At 45.5% G+C, this 19,981-nt stretch overlaps 1 protein-coding gene across 2 annotated transcripts in view; it reads left to right on the top strand.

Moving 5' to 3' along the window:
• grm8a (glutamate receptor, metabotropic 8a) overlaps window positions 1-19,981 on the top strand; it is a 276,591-nt gene that overhangs the window by 118,077 nt on the left and 138,533 nt on the right. For both annotated transcript variants that reach the window (XM_029742256.1, XM_029742258.1), the window contains exon 3: window positions 602-818. In XM_029742256.1, the coding sequence (XP_029598116.1) occupies window positions 602-818 (217 nt within the window). The remainder of the gene's footprint in view (window positions 1-601; window positions 819-19,981) is intronic.

Raw genomic sequence — 19,981 nt, 5'->3', positions numbered from 1 at the left:
ATCTGACTTTCAGCATCTCTCTACCTCTCTATCCAAGCATCTCTCTACCTCTCTATCCAAGCATCTCTCTACCTCCAAATCCAAGCCTCTCTCTTTCTACATCTCTATCCAAGCCTCTCTCTACATCTCTATCCAAGCCTCTCTCTGCCTGCCTCCCTATCCAGCCTCTCCTTGCCTACCTTCACTCCCCAACCTGTCTCCTGTCTGGGGCTCTCCTGCATTGCTTCTCTGCCTGTCTGTCTCAGGTGCCTTGGCTCTCTCCTTTTCCGAGGCTCTTATAGCTGGGCTGTCTGATCCCTGATAAACCACTTGGATGGAGTATGACCTCTGGCTAGTGTAATCTATCTCAATTTCTACAGTGCCATGCTATCAGTAATTACCTTCTCATTCTGTCCCCCTATCCTCTGGAGAGTGACACCCTTTCTACTCTCATCTCTCAACGCATTCCTTCATCTCTCTCTCTCTCTCTCTCTCTCTCTCTCTCTGCTTACTCTGTCTTTCCTCAGAATCCCCTCAGATTAGCTATACGTGTCCTTGGCTCCAGATGCAAATTCGAACCTAACTCATCCCTTCCTTCTTTTCTCTCTCCCTCTCTCCTCAGATCCCTCAGATCAGCTATGCGTCCACGGCCCCGGAGCTCAGTGACAACACGAGGTATGACTTCTTCTCCCGTGTCGTACCTCCGGACTCCTACCAGGCCCAGGCAATGATGGACATCGTCACGGCGATGGGATGGAACTACGTGTCCACGCTAGCCTCTGAGGGGAACTACGGCGAGAGCGGTGTCGAGGCCTTCGTGCAGATCTCCCGGGAAACAGGTTTGTGGAATAGCGAAAACATGCTCAGACACACTCTAACACGCAGTACTGAATGGAGGTGCTGAATCTTTATGAACACAGTCTGCAGTTCTGGAGTGTTTGGACATCTCTCTTCGGTGCTGGGTCTCTGTGGAACTCTGTACAACAGTAGCTGCCCTAGTAGATGCCAGTCTCAAATATCTATATTTAAAAACGTCAGCGATATTAACTATCAGATAGTATCTGTCAGCTACAGATTGACAGTCAGTCAGCATAAAAAAAACGTATTTCATCAGATAAACTCTAGTGGTTTTAACTTGTCTCTGTGTGTTTGTTGAGATTGCTGGGATTTGCCAGCGATCACCGATGGCTATTTTTCTTAGTGTGGGAAGGGAAACGTCAAATGACACCTCATTCCCAATATCCTGAAATGCATAATGTTTGTTTGGGGAATATGGCATCAATTCAGACACCATATTCAAACAGTCAATTCAGACACGTGGATTCCCTCCCAAACTCACAGATCAACATCAGTGAGCATTTGTGTTGGAGGCCCCTGCTGTGCTTACTGCTGTAAGCAGTGCTGCTAGTTTCTACTGTGTGCCTTTACTGTGGGTTTCTATACTGTGCTGTGCTGAGGGCTATGTGGTGTGACAGTGAACAGTCAGCTATTTAGATGTTTAGCCTTGCTAGTGCAGATGTTGACATGGCTGGAGGGGACAGGGGGGTGGAGGGCGGAGGGAATAGAAGGGAAAAAACAGCAGTGGAGATGTCTGTCTGTCTGTCCATTTGATACGATGCTGAGCACAACATTTCAAATCTAAAAGAGAGTGCCCTGCAGATCCACACACTCAAACTAACATATTTCATTCAGTAGGCTCTGGGTAGAAGGCAATTGCAGTCCTAAGTGATGAGAATGAAGTAAATGTCCGTTCCCTGTTTCCTGCTCCCGAACGGACAGCTTTTATTCCACTACACTGTGTCCTGTCTTCCAGTTGTGGAGTAATACTAACACCATGATTCTACCACTACCCTGTCTGTGGCGGTCTCTAGACATGAGTGTGGCTGGAAGATGAACCGTATGTTTGCGCGTACACGTGTGTGTGTGTGTGTGTGTGTGTGTGTGTGTGTGTGTGTGTGTGTGTGTGTGTATGTGCCTACATGTATGTGTGTGACGAGTCTGAGAGGAGAGAGAAGTCGACTGACTGTCCCTCTGAAGTGGTTTTAATGAAGAGAAGCTGGGAGGAACAACAGAATGATGCCACAGCAGGCAACATGGATGTAATCACAAAGTAATGACAGGTGTCATAATAGACCAACTATTCTCTTCCCTCTCTCTCTCTCTCTCTCTCTCTCTCTCTCTCTCGCTCTCTTTCCCCCGCTCTCTCCCCCACTCTCTCTCTCTCTCTCTTGCTCTCTCTCTCTCTTTCCCCCTCTCTCCCTATCTCTATATATATTCCCCCCTCTCTCTCTCCCCCCTCTTTCTCTCTCTCTCTCTCTCTCTCTCTCTCTCGCTCTCTCTCTCCCCCTCTCGCTCTCACTCCCTCTCTCTTCCCCTCTCTCCTCTCTCTTCCCTCTCTCTCTTCCCCTCCTCTCTCTCTTTCCCTCTCTCTCTCTTTCTCTCTCTTTCCCTCTCTCTCTCTTTCTCTCTCTTTCCCTTTCTCTCTTTCCGTCTCTCTCTCTCTCTCTCTCTCTTTCTCTCTCTTTCCCTTTCTCTTTTTTCCGCCTCTCTCTCTCTATATATTTCTCCCTCACGTCCTCTCTGTCCTAATCCCCAGTGATGGAATGATTGTGATTATTAAGTGATTGAGTTATTATTTAATAATATGATGACTGCCAATGCCGCCGCCACTTCCCCTCCTCCCCGCACGCTGCCACTGAGCAGCTGTCGTAATTGCTGTTTAATCGAGGAGTTATGATTCCCGAGACATTATGTGTGTGTTTGTGTTTGTGAAGCACGTCTCAGCTCCCTCTAGGCATAATAAGGATGTTTACACCATAACGTGTAAAACGCACCTGACCATTAATAACGTGATGATGGGGGATGTCTGTGGAGAGAGGGGATGGTGTGTACATTTTAACTAGCAGATTCTCTCTTGTGTGAGGGAGGGGAAAGAGAGGGAGTGGAAACAGGAGGGAGCGAGACGGAGAGGGAATGAAAGATTGACTATAAGTTGTAACAGTATGGTACACTGTTTTCCTATTGATGTGTGTGAAGAAGAGAGTGGGAGAGAGGGAGGAGAGAGGGAGGAGACTGAGAGGGGGGAGAGATTGAGAGAGACAGTGAGATGGGACAGAGTGAGAGAGAGAGGGAGGAGAGAGGGAGGAGACTGAGAGATTGAGAGAGACAGAGAGGAAGAGGGATAGAGTGAAAGAGAGGGAGATATTCTCTCTCCCCCGTCCAGACATCCAGATGACAGACTCTCCTCCTCCAGCTGTAGGATAAGAGGTGGATTTCAACATAGAGACGGAGGATTCACACACACACACACACACACACACACACACACACACACACACACACACACACACACACACACACACACACACACAAAGAGAGAGAGGGAGATAGAAGATATAATAGCCAGCCAATTAGTCTAGTAACTAATACCACACGACAGTCAGATGAGAAAGTCAATAGGCATGCAACAATGAGCACCATGTTTCAGCGTCTGATTAGTGGAAGTAACAATCTCTGTCTCCTCTGTGTGTGTGTGTGTCTGTGTGTGTGTGTGTGTCCTCTCTGCTCCCCTGCCTCCCCTCTGGTAACAACCTCTCATAAACAACTATCCAATTGGCCTTTGTTTCATTTGTTCATTAACCTTTGATTATCTGGAATTAATTCCATTCACATTTAGCAAACTAGCCAGGGCTCCTAAACGAGATGCGTCCAAAAAAGATAATAACCGCAAATGATGAGCAAACAAGGGATGAACGTAGGCTCACTGAGCCTGAGCCGTTCCCTAAACAGTTCCATATGACTGGACCTCACTGTGGTGGGGAGACTGGGACAGCTGTAGACTGACAGTTAGAATGACCTGCATCAGTGGATGGTGTGTGTATGTCTGTTTTTGTGTGTGTGTGTGTGTGTGTGTTTGTTGACGTTAGGACATACGCCTCCCCCATTGCCTCTTCCTCTTGAGTAGCAGTGGATGCCTCAAGGCGAGACGAGGCCAGTACACGACAGTGCTGACTATAGACTGACAGTCTACAACGACCCACTGATGTTGGTGGATGTTGACATTAGAGCAAACTTGATTTAACCCCGTTGTCTCTCAGCCGCTCCCTCATGCGTAGTAGCGGACAACACGAGGCACGGTCAGGCCATGTGTAATGTCAGGCGTGGGGTACTGCATGGCCTATGATATGTCTCCTCACCCCTCCTGCACCCCATTTCCCCTTCTCTTCCTCTTCCACTCTCCAATAGTTAGTATCAGAACATGGTAATTACACAGACAGACAGACGGACGGGCAGATTCAGAGACGTGCCTGGAGAATGCCAGGGCTTCCAAACCCCCAGACTGTGGAGCAGTAGCTCCAGTGACATCCAGACAGATCCAGGCAGAGGCTCTGACTATGGCCCGTCATGACTGGCCTCAGGCAGGCTGCCAGGGAGTGGAGGGGACTGACCGTGAGTCACCATGGCTGATGAAAGGACACAGTGACAACACACTCCAGCCACCTTTCTCTCTAATGGTCATGAAGAAAGGCTTCATCTTCTGTCTCCAGGCCCCTGGTCAGATCTGGCAGAGAGAGGCAGTACCTGACTGGGCCAGCAATAATGAACCCGGCTCTGAATCAATTACCTTCTCCTGGTGCAATGCCAGTTTATCTCAGTCCCCCAGGCGATACCAACTCAGCTCAGTACCTGCCACTAGGGCAACAGCCTAACACAACACAGCACCACCTTCTGCCAGCCTGGACAAACCCGTAGAGCTTTGACCCTTAACCAACCATTATAACCAGGAGAGGGACTCTCTGGCCTTACATCATCCAAGCCTGCTGTTTTCGCTGCTGGGGTGAAGAAGAGAGGATAAGCCCTGGGCCCTGGAGACCAGGGAGCCTGTGTGTCTGCTGTGGTACCTACCCATCGTGTCTGTGTACCACAGGTCTCTCTCTGTGTGTGTGTGTGTGTGTGTGTGTGTGTGTGTGTGTGTGTGTGTGTGTGTGTGTGTGTGTGTGTGTGTGTGTGTGTGTGTGTGTGTGTGTAAGCTTTAGTCACCAGCCCTGAACAGATAACAGCACCAGCACACAATAACTGTTCTATAGCAGCTCAACTGGCACGGGAGAGGAATTCACCACAGATGGACGAACGAAGACAAAACATCTCTTTGAGAATCATTCATTAAAGGGATATCGCAACGAGCTATTTCATTCGCTTTGTAGGATTGAATGTTTTCATCTCCAGACTTGTATTTCCATCGCTGTCTGAAATCCTCGCTGTCCCTTAACTATAGTGGAAGTCTGACTCATTTTACAGACCATAATATTGTTTGAGTCAGCCTAAAGCTGTGTGTGTGTGTAAGAGAGTGTGTGTGGAAACCTTGTTCTCAGTCACCCTGTCCCCACAGATCAATTGTGGACAAAAACACAGGTGACAAGATTCAGTATGTCTGCCTTCATCTGTCTATTCATCATGCCACACCACAGCACTGTATGGTATGCCGTACAAGACTCTGTGTTGATTGATGATGGAGGGAGTAGAGAGATTATACGGAGGAAAAGGTGGAGAAGAAAGAGGAGGATGACATTGACAACATAGTGGTAGGCCTATCCTTCACTGTCAGTCAATGTCCTCCGCTTTAGTCTCCCAGATCCTTGTCCTTGATTATGGGCTTCTGAGGATCAAGGGGAGATGATGCAATTCATGAGAGAGAGAGAGAGAGAGAGAGAGAGAGAGAGAGAGAGAGAGAGAGAGAGAGAGAGAGAGAGAGAGAGAGAGAGAGAGAGAGAGAGAGAGAGAGAGAGAGAGAGAGAGAGAGAGAGAGAGAGAGAGAGAGAGAGAGAGAGAGAGAGAAGAGAGAGAGAGAGAGAGAGAGAGAGAGAGAGAGAGGACGAGAGAGAGAGAGAGAGAGAGAGAGAGAGAGAGAGAGAGACATCAAACAAGCCTTTGTAACCAATTAACGCAGCAGAGTTCTGTTTATCTCAAGGTGAAAGCATTCATTTCCATTGTCACCAGACATCTCTGGTTTGACTTTGTTGTTGTGGAGTTCATTGTAGTGTTCACTAGACAGTTCTTCTCTTATCAAATTACCCCTTTTCTCCGTGAGTATTACTAAAGTCAACAATATGAGCTCCATAAAGGCAGTTTTACCACACGGATACAGTCGTTGGAGGTAAGTGGTGAGTCGGTATGTCTTAATATGTGCTGATACTGGGTCACTGCTTTCCTGACTGTGTACACACTAAAAAAACAAGTGTTCCTCAAGGTTTTTTTATTGGGAAGGGTGATGCTTTTATGTGGAACAATAATGACTCAAAGAACTCTTCAATGGTTTTTTTACAGTTCAGAGAAGGGAGGGTTCTTTGCTCTTTCAGTGACAATTCAAATGTGGGGGAGGCGGCTCATTAGAATATTTTGGGGTGTCGGTTGCGGACAGCTCTTTTTGTGCAACCGTGAGTCTGAGTGTCATTCCAGTTGATCTAATGTGTTGTGTTATGCCATTACAATTTATGCATGACTATGGCTAGAAAGTGTGTTGAGGATGCACATGTGGTCTTGTCTCAATTAAGAATGGTTGATTCATTCTGTCAGTGGTTCTCAATGATCTTCTCAGGGTCTGCCAGCTGTTCCAGAGGGTGCCAATTTGATTAAACTTGTAAATAGATTAAGGTTTACCAGAATCTGTTCTTTAAAAGGAATTTACAAAGAAACTTTCAGATTGAGGAAGGTTCTTTATAGAACCATTCTCTATAAAGGTTCTACAAATAACCATAAAAAAGGGTTCTATATAGCCCCCAAAAGGGTTGTAACCATAGCAGAACCCTTTATTGGTGCTACTGCAACATTTTTTAATGTCTATTAGAACAATAGGACAGGGTTCTTTAAATACAAGTTCCATTTAGAACCTTATGAGCATGGTTCTTCATTGAACCGTCAAAAAAGGTTCCGCTATGGTTACAAGCCAAAGAACCCTTATCTGGTACTATTTAGAAGCATTATTGTTTAGTGCGGCGTCATTCCTTTCTGCCTATAGACAGACACAGAGAGGGTCGACCACAGACAGACAGCACAGTCTCTGCACCCGTAGATACTCTTCTATTGTGTCTGTGTGTTTCTCTGTGTGTATGTACACCAAACAGTGTGAAACGTGTCCCTTTTTTCACCCCATAGTGACCTCATCTGGTCACTATCCCCGCCTGGCGTCCCAAACTCCTCAAGCGACAGGGCGAAATAACACAGACAGTTCACCTCTATATACCCCACAGGCAATTTGCACAGCATCACTGCAGAACTGCGTTATTGTGAGTTTGTGTGTGTGTGTGTGTGTGTGCGTGCGTGCGTGCAGGAGAGCGCTAGAGAAGAGTGTGTGAATCAGCCTGCACGACCCAAAAGCACTTTACCGGCTGCATAGTTCCGCTCCAGTGACTTCAGGTTTACTCTCCGGCTGTAGAACCATCTTCAGAGAAGGGGTCAAATGTCATGATTAAAATACATTGTTGTATTGTTTGGTGTAAAAAAAATAAAGCTGAATGACTGCTGCAGATGCCCATATGTCGGTGTGCTTACCGAATGCCAACCTATTCACCACGTTTCTGAAATCTCTGTCGTTGCCGTTTAGAATGTAATAGCAGATGTATCTTTGTACACAGCCACTATTGGTTGTTAGCTGTACTATCCCGACGTAATCATGCTATGAATATATCTAGCATAAATGACTCAATTTGTAGTCTGTTAGGTTTTAGTTTTGGCATGCAGTGAAACGTGGGTGGATGGCTTGGGATCACTATAATTAGTGATTCAGTAAACAAACAGATCGATTAAAATAGAGTGACTCAACCTCGACATTGTTATGTTCATAACAGACTTAAAGACACGTATGTGATGAATAACCCCATGCCAAAAGGTCAATGTTCATTTAAGCACTTATGTTTAGTTAGGCTCTAATTGGGTAAATTGATTGAAGAGGGCTTCACATACACAAAAACAAATCATTAGGAAAAACTGAATCGGAAATGTTATCAACATACCATACCATCTGAAGAACTTTTTGGATATGTTGGTCCATGATTAAAAACAAGTTGGTAAAGATAAGGAGGATCAGAGCTCTACTTTCGAAATCTACTCGTCTTTCTTAGACGGACACGGCATATATGGTTAGAGTACAACCTGTTCTAACAGTATCCAGAACCATTTCTAGAACCATTGATATGCTCTTATACTAGGCCGTAATATAGTGTTTTAGTAGACATGCACAGACACAATCTGTCTGGCCAGTGATTGTTCCGTGTTTTTCTAACTCAGACCAGACCAGTTGCTCACAGACACGAATGTGTCTGAACCTCCACCTGGAAGGTTGGCGAGTCGATCCCAGACGTCCGTGCTAGACCAGGAAGTGTTCTCCTCAGACACGTACATGTGCACGCACACGCACACACTCACACTAATGGATGGTGTTGCAGCGGGGCCTGATTAGCCGGGTCTGAATGGGCCAGAATTACATTTCTGTCGGCATGGCAAATGTATAGTGTCTCTGTTACAATGATCAGTGTCCGACTCCTACCCCGGGACAAAGGAGAGTCATTTAACGCTGTTTATCTCTCTTCCTCTCTGTCTACCTTCCTCCCTCTCTGTCTACCCTCCTCCCTATTCCTCTATCTCTCACTCTCCCTCGCTCCCATTCCTTCTCTCTCTCACTCTCCCTCTCCTACTCCATCTCTCTCTCTCACCCCCTCCATCTCTCTCTCTTTTACGCTCTCTCGCTCTCTCTCTCTCTCTCTCTCTACCCCTCTTCTTTCCTCTCTCTTTGCATTTAGTGAGGGCTAAGACACCTGCTTTGTTGTGCTGAGGTGTTCAACATCGACGTGCTGGAGGATGTAAAAGTAGCCTTTGAGATGTCTGTTAACTACAGCAGATACAGATATTCCTCCCTGTGCTGCTAACAGATAAACAGATAGGCCTCACTGTATTGTTAACATATAGGCCTCCCCATGCTGCTAACAGATAAACAGATAGGCCTCACTGTATTGTTAACATATAGGCCTCCCCATGCTGCTAACAGATAGGCCTCACTGTATTGTTAACATATAGGCCTCCCCATGCTGCTAACAGATAGGCCTCCCTGTATTGTTAACATATAGGCCTCCCCATGCTGCTAACAGATAGGCCTCCCTGTATTGTTAACATATAGGCCTCCCCATGCTGCTAACAGATAGGCCTCCCTGTATTGTTAACATATAGGCCTCCCCATGCTGCTAACAGATAGGCCTCCCTGTATTGTTAACATATAGGCCTCCCCATGCTGCTAACAGATAGGCCTCCCTGTATTGTTAACATATAGGCCTCCCCATGCTGCTAACAGATAGGCCTCACTGTATTGTTAACATATAGGCCTCCCCATGCTGCTAACAGGTAGGCCTCCCTGTATTGTTAACATATAGGCCTCCCCATGCTGCTAAAAGATAGGCCTCCCTGTATTGTTAACATATAGGCCTCCCCATGCTGCTAACAGATAGGCCTCCCTGTATTGTTAACATATAGGCCTCCCCATGCTGCTAACAGATAGGCCTCCCTGTATTGTTAACATATAGGCCTCCCCATGCTGCTAACAGATAGGCCTCACTGTATTGTTAACATATAGGCCTCCCCATGCTGCTAACAGATAGGCCTCCCTGTATTGTTAACATATAGGCCTCCCCATGCTGCTAACAGATAGGCCTCCCTGTATTGTTAACATATAGGCCTCCCCATGCTGCTAACAGATAGGCCTCCCTGTATTGTTAACATATAGGCCTCCCCATGCTGCTAACAGATAGGCCTCCCTGTATTGTTAACATATAGGCCTCCCCATGCTGCTAACAGATAGGGCTCCCTGTATTGTTAACATATAGGCCTCCCCATGCTGCTAACAGATAGGGCTCCCTGTATTGCTAACAGATAAGCCTCCCAATGCTGCTAACAGATAAGCCTCCCCATGCTGCTAACAGATAGGGCTCCCTGTATTGCTAACAGATAAGCCTCCCAATGCTGCTTATAGATAAGCCTCCCCATGCTGCTAACTGATAAGCCTCCCCATGCTGCTAACAGATAAGCCTCCCCGTGCTGCTAACTGATAAGCCTCCCCGTGCTGCTAACAGATAAGCCTCCCCATGCTGCTAACTGATAAGCCTCCCCATGCTGCTAACAGATAAGCCTCCCCGTGCTGCTAACTGATAAGCCTCCCCGTGCTGCTAACAGATAGGCCTCTCCGTGCTGCTAACAGATAGGCCTTCCAGTGCTGCTAACAGATAGGCCTTCCAGTGCTGCTAACATATAGGCCTCCGCATGCTGCTAACATATAGGCCTCCCCATGCTGCTAACAGATAGGCCTCCCCATGCTGCTAACAGATAGGCCTCCCCATGCTGCTAACAGATAAGCCTCCCCATGCTGCTAACAGATAGGCCTCCCCATGCTGCTAACAGATAAGCCTCCCCATGCTGCTAACAGATAAGCCTCCCCATGCTGCTAACAGAGTGGCCTCCCTGTGCTGCTAACAGATAGGCCTCCCAGTGCTGCTAACATATAGGCCTCCCCATATAGGCCTCCCTGTGCTGCTAACATATAGGCCTCCAGTGCTGCTAACATATAGGCCTCCAGTGCTGCTAACAGATAGGCCTCCCAGTGTTGCTAACATATAGGCCTCCCCGTGCTGCTAACAGATAAGCCTCCCAGTGCTGCTAACAGATAGGTCTCCCAGTGCTGCTAACTAATAGGCCTCCCAGTGCTGCTCTGCTCCCACTAACTGAACAAAATGACACTTTTACTTTTCACTTTTACAAAGAGTTAATATCTACCAGAGAGCGTTAATATCTACCAGAGAGAAATTAGTGAAAATGAGTCAGAGATTGCATCATGCACAACAACACACACACACAGACAGACAGACAGACAGACAGACAGACAGACAGACAGACAGACAGACAGACAGACAGACAGACAGACAGACAGACACTTATTAGTCCCTAACCTCCCTTCGGCAGACGCAACTAGACTTCTACAGGAATTCCTCTCTGATCTCAAGAAGGCTGTAGCAGGCTGTGTGTGTGTGACTGTTTGTGAGTGAGTGGATTTGTTTGTGCATTCGTGCATGCTTCAGGGCTGTAGCAGGAGGTGGAACCCATCTGAAGTCATCTATCTGCACCATGCTCAGTTAGGCTGGCTCCTTTCACAAGGACCACAGTCCACAGATCAACCATGGAGACTAGATGGAGAGTTCTGACACAGCTCGTAGGCTATTTAAGGTATCTTACTGAGAGATGTGCAGTCATGCTGCTGGGTTATATACTAGAGTAAGTGAATAGAGGTCATGTGTTTTTGACATTTCTTTGTCATTGAAGGCTTTTGTTATCGTTGCTGTGTGTGGACGTTGCTTGCAAAGTTCAGTTCCTTTTAAAGGGTATTTCATTTTTTAAATCTTATTTTTATTATTTTTATTACACTGATGCCTGTCTAATCATCTATCAAAACGATAGTATACCTTGTTACCTTAAACAGCATCTCCCCAATATATTGTAAAGGGAACTATTTGCGGTTGAAAGTGACTTTCTTTAGCAGTGAGGACTTGAATTTGAATTGTCTAACTTTACATCTACAGCTTTCAAATTTACATCCAAATGCCCAGTGGTCCCTGCTGAGTTTAGAATGACCCAATTATTTAATTGTGTCAGGAATCGACAAATGGCAGCAGGTAATGGGCCTTTTCTAAAGCACCCAGTCTTACCTAACAGCCTAACAGCCTTAACATCCTAACAGCCTGGCAGCCTAACAGACAGATGGAGGGAGAGATGAGGAAGACCCTTGTGAAAGATTAGAACAATGTTGCATTTCTCTCCTTCTCAAAAACACAAATGAAGTTCAGTGCCCGACAAGTAATTTATTCTCCCCACCACCAAATAGTATAAAAGCAGGGATTTATTAAAAGTTTCCATCATCCCCTAGCCTCCCATCTTTTCACTTCAGAAAACGTGTATTATGCGGTAGAAGGATGGAAATGTATTCAGGGTTTAGGCATGGGGTTTTCATTTCCCTCTATTTTTTCAACCTCCCTCACCCATTTTACATGCCTCTGTGTCTGAGGCTGGAGGCTGCAGCTAGTGTACCTGGGGAAGATGGAGTATTGGTAGGTAGGGAGAGTCTGTCGGTCTTTTCATTCGTCTGTCTGGGTGGGGTGGTGGTGGGGGGTTTGCAAAACCAACCTTGGATCAGTCTCTGGAGACATCCTTCGCTCTGAGTGATGAAGCTCCGTAGCTAAAAGGAGTGAGAGAGGCAGAGATGTGAGAATTGCCTGAGAGTCTGGCAAGTCTAGTCTGTCCCCTGTCCCCAGCCACCTTTCTTGGAAATCGATGGAGGGGGGATGGTAGAGTGGGTAGCACACTGTGTTGCTGTGAAGAGAGAGAGAAATGTGTAAATGGATTGCTCAATGCGTCATTGCATAGTCACGACTCGCTGGTGTCTGTCACTCTCTCTGGTTTTGATGCCAAATGTTAACGCATGTAACTTTCACAAAACATCTGGTTCTTATTCTATCATTACACTCTTAGAAAAGAGATATCCAAAAGAGTTCTTTGGCTTTCCCCATAGGAGAACCTTTTTGGGTTCCAGGTAGAACTATTTTGGGTTCGAGGTAGAACCCTCTGCACTGTTAACCCTTTGACAGCTACCAACACACACGGGTGTGATCGTTCTACAGTGGTCTCTGCAGTTTACACTCAAACAGGTGTGATTAGAAGGTTAGATTAGATTAGAAGTTATTTAGAATGTCCAGTTTGAATGACGCAACAGTCGGCCTTTGAGCTGGCCACACTGTTTTGCACAAACACAGTCCATGCAACAATTTCAAAGATTTTGCTGAGTTACAGTTCATATGAGGAAATCAGTCAATTCAAATAAATAAATTAGGCCCTAATCTATGGATTTCCCATGACTGGGCAGGGGCACAGCCACTTGGGAGCCTGGACGACCCACTGGGGAGCCAGGCCCAGCCAATCAGAATGAGCTTTTCCTCACAAAAGGGCTTTATTACAGACAGAAATACTCCTCCTCACCCCTCCCTCCCCGCTTCTGACGATCCCGCAGGTGAAGAAGCCGGATGTGGAGGTCCTGGGCTGGCATAGTTACACGTGGTCTGCGGTTATAAAACTGGCAAATGTCTGCATACATCATCTGCGGAAACACTGTATAAAATAATCATGAAGTCAATTTTGGAATTACCCAAAATTCTCTAAAAACAGAGCCACGTGGGAAGTGCAAGGAGATTAAAACCAGACTTTCAATTAGTTAAATCACTAAATTGTCTTTATCTTTCGTTATCCTCATAAAATATAATAAAATTTGGAGCAACATTAAGTTAGATTTATATATATTTTTTAAAGTAAAATTAAATCAACAAAGCATTTCAATTACTTGCATATATTTTTATTAAGTGTATGTTGGTTATTTTTTGAGTCAATTACAATTCACCCCATAATACTTTTTTTACAGTGTGGATGAGTGTGTAAAATCCCAATTAAATTCTAATAAAAAGTACCATCTTACTGCCCCAGAAATCGGGGGTTAAATTCCCACTTACACACTTCCTCTGTCTCCTTGTCACGCCCTGACCAGGTGAACTCTGCTATTTTGGTCAGGGTGTGGCATTTCTATGGTTTATTTTCTATGTTTTGGTTATAGCCTTTCTTTGTGTTTTATTTCTATGTTGGGCTCGGGGTGATTTCCCAATCAGACAGCTGTCGCTTGTGAAGTCTGATTGGGAATCACATTTAAGTTCCTTTTCCCCCACGATGTTTGTGGGTTGTTGTCTCTTTGTTTTGAGCACGTAACGTATCGACATTTTTTCTTGATTTTGTGTACATGTTTAATTCCAGTGTGTTCAATAAACATGTGTTCGCTCCCAGCTGCGTTTTGGTCCGCTTCCTCGTCACCAGGCGACGAGCGTTACACTCCTGCTGTTTATAATGTCTAAATAAAGAAAAATCATGAAAAAATGCAATTCCACAAAAATATTCTCCATAGGCCCTTATCATCAATTTAGGCTATAAACCATTTGAATGTCTTAGATATTTGATTGCATGAGAGACAGTCTGCAAAAAAAGTTTTTTGATGTTGCCTTTTACATGCACTGAAACCCCAACACTCTTTTCACAACACTTTCTTAAAAATACCAATATTCAGATTGAAGAACCACTTTGGTTGTTTCAGAGTGTTTCTATTCTGTTTTAAAACACTTCCTGTGAATCATAACACTTACATTGGGTTTGCATTCAAACTCTCTACAAAATCTCAGGTTAGGTGCACTCCTTTTGATGGTTTCATTACACAATCATGGTGTTTTGATTCTTTCTATTTTTACAGTGTGTGAAAAGGGTTTTACCTGAAACCAAAAATGTTTTTTCAAAGGGCTATCTTATGGGGACAGCTGAAGAACCCTTTTAGGTTCTAGATTGCAACTTTTTTCAAAGAGTGTAGACTGTACAAGTTGTATCCATTACAGATTATACCAGGCTTCCCCAACTGTTGGTGATTTTATTTTCCCCGCTAGTCTTTTTGGACATCATCAGTGCTTAACCCTGCCGGAACAGGAACCAGCACCTCTCAGTTTTGGACTGTTTCCATGCCAGAATCAGGTACCTCTCCTGGCATGAACAAATATTTTGTAAAAATTCTAATAAAAGCAATCCAAATGAATTCAAATTGCTTCTGTAATTCTCCTGTCCCCTAAAAAATAATAATTTGAAAACGTGCCTGATAGGCCTGTTCTAAGAATTGATTTGCGTTGGGCCGGCCCGGGTTTATGGTTTCCGCAACGTTGTAGCCTATAGACCAGGGGTGGGCAAACTTTTGGCTCGAGGGCCACATCGGATTTTGAAATTCAACAGAGGGCTGCATTTGTAAGGGGACCATTGTTTGTTAAAATCAATTTGCGGGGGACTCCCGAGTGGCGGAGCGGTCTAAGGCAGTGGTGTCACTACAGACCGGGGTTTGATCCCAGGCAGTGTCAGAGCTGGCTGTGACTGGGAGACCCATGAGGCGGCGCACAATTGGCCCAGCGTCGGTTAGGCGAGGGTTTGGCAGGCCGAGATTTTCTTATCCCATCACGCTCCAGCGACTGTGGTGGGCCGGGCGCATGCATGCTGACACAGTCGCCAGGTGCACGGTGTTTTTTCCGACGCATTGGTGCGGCTGGCTTCCGGGTTAAGTGGGCATTGTGTCAAGAAGCAGTGCGGCTTGGCTGGGTCATATTACAGAGGATGCATGGCCCTCGTCCTTCGCCTCTCCTGAGTCCGTACGGGAGTTGCAGCGATGGGACAAGACTGTATTGATGGGACAAGACTACCAATTTGATACCACGAAATCGAGGAGAAAAAAGGGAGAAAAAAAAGAGAAAAAAAGTTTTATGTCTCGTGGGCTGGATTGAAGTGCCTGGCAGGCCGGATACTTTACCCCCCCTTTGCCATAGACCAATGCATGGCCATTGCTGTAATGAGAGAGAAGCACACATGTATCTCTCACAGAACTAGAATGAGATTCACTTTCTATGATCTCTCTCCCTCTCCCTGCTCTGATAAACATGAGCCTGCAACTCTCATCTCTTCAGCGTTGCACTTTATCATTTATTTCCTTATAGAATCATAGCCCCGGGACAGGTGCTGGAGGTGCCGCAGCACCCCTGATAAATTGAAATACACTTGCCAAAGTTATAGAATAACTGCTCTGAGAGATAAATAATTGAAATCATTTAGAATAATACTCTGGGGTTAGGATTATAATTTAGCCACAGATTATCAACAGTTAATATTTTTTTAAATAGCCTAGCTATGGATTGTGTGTAGCCTTATCACAAGGCATACAGTCGGCAACGCACGGCAAATCTGAAAGTGAACAGCATACCAGCAAGCCATCACAATATTTCAGATACTGGGACACTGTAAATTCTGGGACACTGTAAAGTCCATGGAGAATAAGAGCACCTCCTCCCAGCTGCCCACTGCACTGAGGCTAGGAAACACTGTCACCACAATAATTGAGAATTTCAATAAGCATTTTTCTACGGCTGGCCATGCTTTCCACCTGGCCACCCCTACCCTGGTAAACAGCCCTGCACCCCCACAGCAACTCGCCGAAGCCTCCCCCATTTCTCCTTCACCCAAATCCAGATAGCTGATGTTCTGAAAGAGGTACAAAATCTGGACCCCTACAAATCAGCCGGGCTAGACAATCTGGACCTTCTCTTTCTAAAATTATCCGGCAAAATTGTTGCAACCCCTATTACTGGCCTTTTCAACCTCTCTTTCGTATCATCTGAGATCCCCAAAGATTGGAAAGCTGCCGCGGTCATCCCCCTTTTCAAAGGGGGAGACACTCTAGCCGAAGCCTCCCCCATTTCTCCTTCACCCAAATCCAGATAGCTGATGTTCTGAAAGAGCTACAAAATCTGGACCCCTACAAATCAGCCGGGCTAGACAATCTCGACCCTCTCTTTCTAAAATTATCCGCCGAAATTGTTGCAACCCCTATTCCTGGCCTGTTCAACCTCTCTTTCGTATCATCTGAGATCCACAAAGATTGGAAAGCTGCCGCGGTCATCCCCCTCTTCAAAGGGGGAGACACTCTAGACCCAAACTGCTACAGACCTATATCTATCCTACCCTGCCTTTCTAAGGTCTTCGAAAGCCAAGGGAACAAACAGATCACTGACCATTTCGAATCCCACCGTACCTTCTCCGCTATGCAATCAGGTTTCCGAGCTGGTCATGGGTGCACTTCAGCCATGCTCAAGGTCCTAAACGACATCGTAACCGCCATCGATAAGAGACAGTACTGTGCAGCTGTATTCATTGACCTGGCCAAGGCTTTCGACTCTGTCAATCACCACATTCTTATCAGCAGACTCAACAGCCTTGGTTTCTCAAATGACTGCCTCGCCTGGTTCACCAACTACTTCTCAGACAGAGTTCAGTGTGTCAAATTGGAGGGCCTGTTGTCTGGACCTCTGGCAGTCTCTATGGGGGTGCCACGGATTTCAATTCTCAGGCCGACTCTCTTCTCTGTATACATCAATGATGTTGCTCTTGCTGCTGGTGATTCTCTGGTCCACATCTACGCAGACGACACCATTCTGTATACTTCTGGCCCTTCTTTGGACACTGTGTAAACTAACCTCCAGACAAGCTTCAATGCAATATAACTCTCCTTCCGTGGCCTCCAACTGCCCTTAAATGCAAGTAAAACTAAATGCCTGCTTTTCAACCGATCGCTGCCCGCACCTGCCCGCCCGTCCAGCATCACGACTCTGGACGGTTCTGACTTAGAATATGTGGACAACTACAAATACCTAGGTGTCTGGTTAGACTGTAAACTCTCCTTCCAGACTCACATTAAGCATCTCCAATCCAAAATTAAATCTAGAATCGGCTTCCTATTTCACAACAAAGCGTCCTTCACTCATGTTGCTAAAGAGACCCTCATAAAACGGACTATCCTAACGATCCTTGACTTCGGCAATGTCATTTACAACATAGCCTCCAACACTCTACTCAGCAAATTGGATTGTGCAAATTGGACACTACTCAGCAAGGAGATGATTGTGGACTACAGGAAAAGGAGGACCGAGCACGCCCCCATTTTCATTGACGGGGCTGTAGTGGAGCAGGTTGAGAGCTTCAAGTTCCTTGGTGTCCACATCAACAACAAACTAGAATGTTCCAAACACACCAAGACAGTCGTGAAGAGGGCACGACAAAGCCTATTCCTGCCCAGGAAACTAAAAAGATTTGGCATTTGTCCTGAGATCCTCAAAAGGTTCTACAGCTGCAACATCGAGAGCATTCTGACTGGTTGCATCACTGCCTGGTACGGCAATTGCTCGGCTATGACCGCAAGGCACTACAGAGGGTAGTACGTACGGCCCAGTACATCACTGGGGCTAAGCTGCCTGCCATCCAGGACCTCTACACCAGGCGCTGTCAGAGTAAGGCCCTAAAAATTGTCAAACACCCCAGCCACCCCAGTCATAGACAGTTCTCTCTACTACCGCATGGCAAGCGTTACCGGAGTGCAAAGTCTAGGACAAAAAGGCTTCTCAACAGATTTTACCCCCAAGCCATAACACTCCTGAACAGGTAATCAAATGGCTACCCGGACGATTTGCATTGTGTGTGTCCCCCAGCCCCTCTTTTACGCTGCTGCTACTCTCTGTTTTTCATATATGCGTAGTCACTTTAACCATATCTACATGTACATACTACCTCAATCAGCCTGACTAACCGGTGTCTGTATGTAGCCTCGCTACTTTTACAGCCTCGCTACTGTATATAGCCTGTCTTTTTACTGTTGTTTTATTTCTTTACTTACCTATTGTTCACCGAATACCTTTTTGGTTAGAGCCTGTAAGTATGCATTTCACTGTTGTATTCGCCGCACATGACAAATAAACTTTGATTTGATTTGATGCAGTCTATCACAGTGCCATCCATTTTGTCACCAAAGCCCCATATACTACCCAACACTGCGACCTGTATGCTCTCTTTGACTGGCCCTCACTTCATATTCGTCGGCGAACCCACTGGCTCCAGGTCATCTATAAGTCTTTGCTAGGTAAGACTTATTATCTCAGCTCACTGGTCACCATAGCAGCATCCACCCGTAGCACGCGCTCCAGCAGGTATAGTTCACCGGTCACCCCCAAAGCCAGTTCTTCCTTTGGCCGCATTCCCTTACAGTTCTCTGCTGCCAATGACTGGAACGAAACGCAAAAATCACTGAAGTTGGAGACTCATATCTCCCTAACTAACTTTAAGCACCAGCTGTCAGAGAAACTCACAGATCACTGCACCTGTACATAGCCCATCTGTAAATAGCCCATACAACTACCTCATCCCCAAACTGTTATTTATTTATTTTGCTCCTTTGCACCCCAGTACCTCTATTTGCACATTCATCTTCTGCACATCTATCACTCCAGTGCTTAATTGCTATATTGTAATTATTTTGCCAATATGGCCTATTTATTGCCTTACCTCCCTTATCCTACCTCATTTGCACACACTGTACATATACTTTTTTTATTGTATTATTGACTGTATGTTTGTTTATTCCATGTGTAACTCTGTGTTGTTGTTTGTGTCGCGCTGCTTTGCTTTATCTTGGCCAGGTCGCAGTTGTAAATGAAAACTTGTTCTCAACTAGCCTACCTGGTTAAATAAAGGTGAAATAAAAAAATACATTCGCGGGAAAAACACAGGTTGGAAAGCAAATGGCTCCTGCTGAAAAGAGAAGACGTATCTGTCTGTAAGCTACCAAATATGTTTTCAACTTCCAAATAGGCCTATTGAGTCAACAGCATGTTTTTAGAAAGTAGTTTGAAACAACAGAAAGATAGGCTTTTGGCTGATAAAAATCACCATGTACTAGAGAGATTTACATGGTTATCAAAACCTGACGCTAGTGTAAGTCTACACGAAACACAGACATTATTTTAAGTGTTTCTAAAATCCCCTATGGGACAAATTAGTGGTGTAAAAAAGATTGGAACCATTTCCTTATTTGACCGCTAGGTTTTATGGGTCTTATGACTCACACTATGGTACACTATGGCTGCCATTTAGGACACAGCTATTGTTCTGACTGTCAAATAGCATTGTAGATTATGAGGATATTCCATTATTGAAATACAGCATTATTGGTGTGAATGGCATGCCATAGAACCATTTTACCCTTGATCCTAGAACAGAACACTTCTATCGAACCGTTAAGCATTGAAGCGACAAAGGTGGCAAAGGGAATAAAAAGGTTGCTAATGAATATTACATGGACAGGGAATGGCTTTTCATGACTCGCTCCTCTCCAATACCAGTCTATTTCTGTGTGTAATGTTTGACCCTTTGACCCGACAGTGTGGGAGGAAAGCCTTTAAGGAGTAGGGGATGTTTGATTGGAGTGACACTTTGAATAAATCCTCTGTTGGATTCTATGTCACACTTTGATGTT

This window comes from Salmo trutta, chromosome 40 (genome assembly GCF_901001165.1).
Source record: "Salmo trutta chromosome 40, fSalTru1.1, whole genome shotgun sequence".
Classification (NCBI taxonomy): Eukaryota; Metazoa; Chordata; class Actinopteri; order Salmoniformes; family Salmonidae; genus Salmo; species Salmo trutta.
The sequence above is the reverse complement of the archived record's forward strand: the minus strand, read 5'-3'. Positions and strand labels throughout refer to the sequence as shown.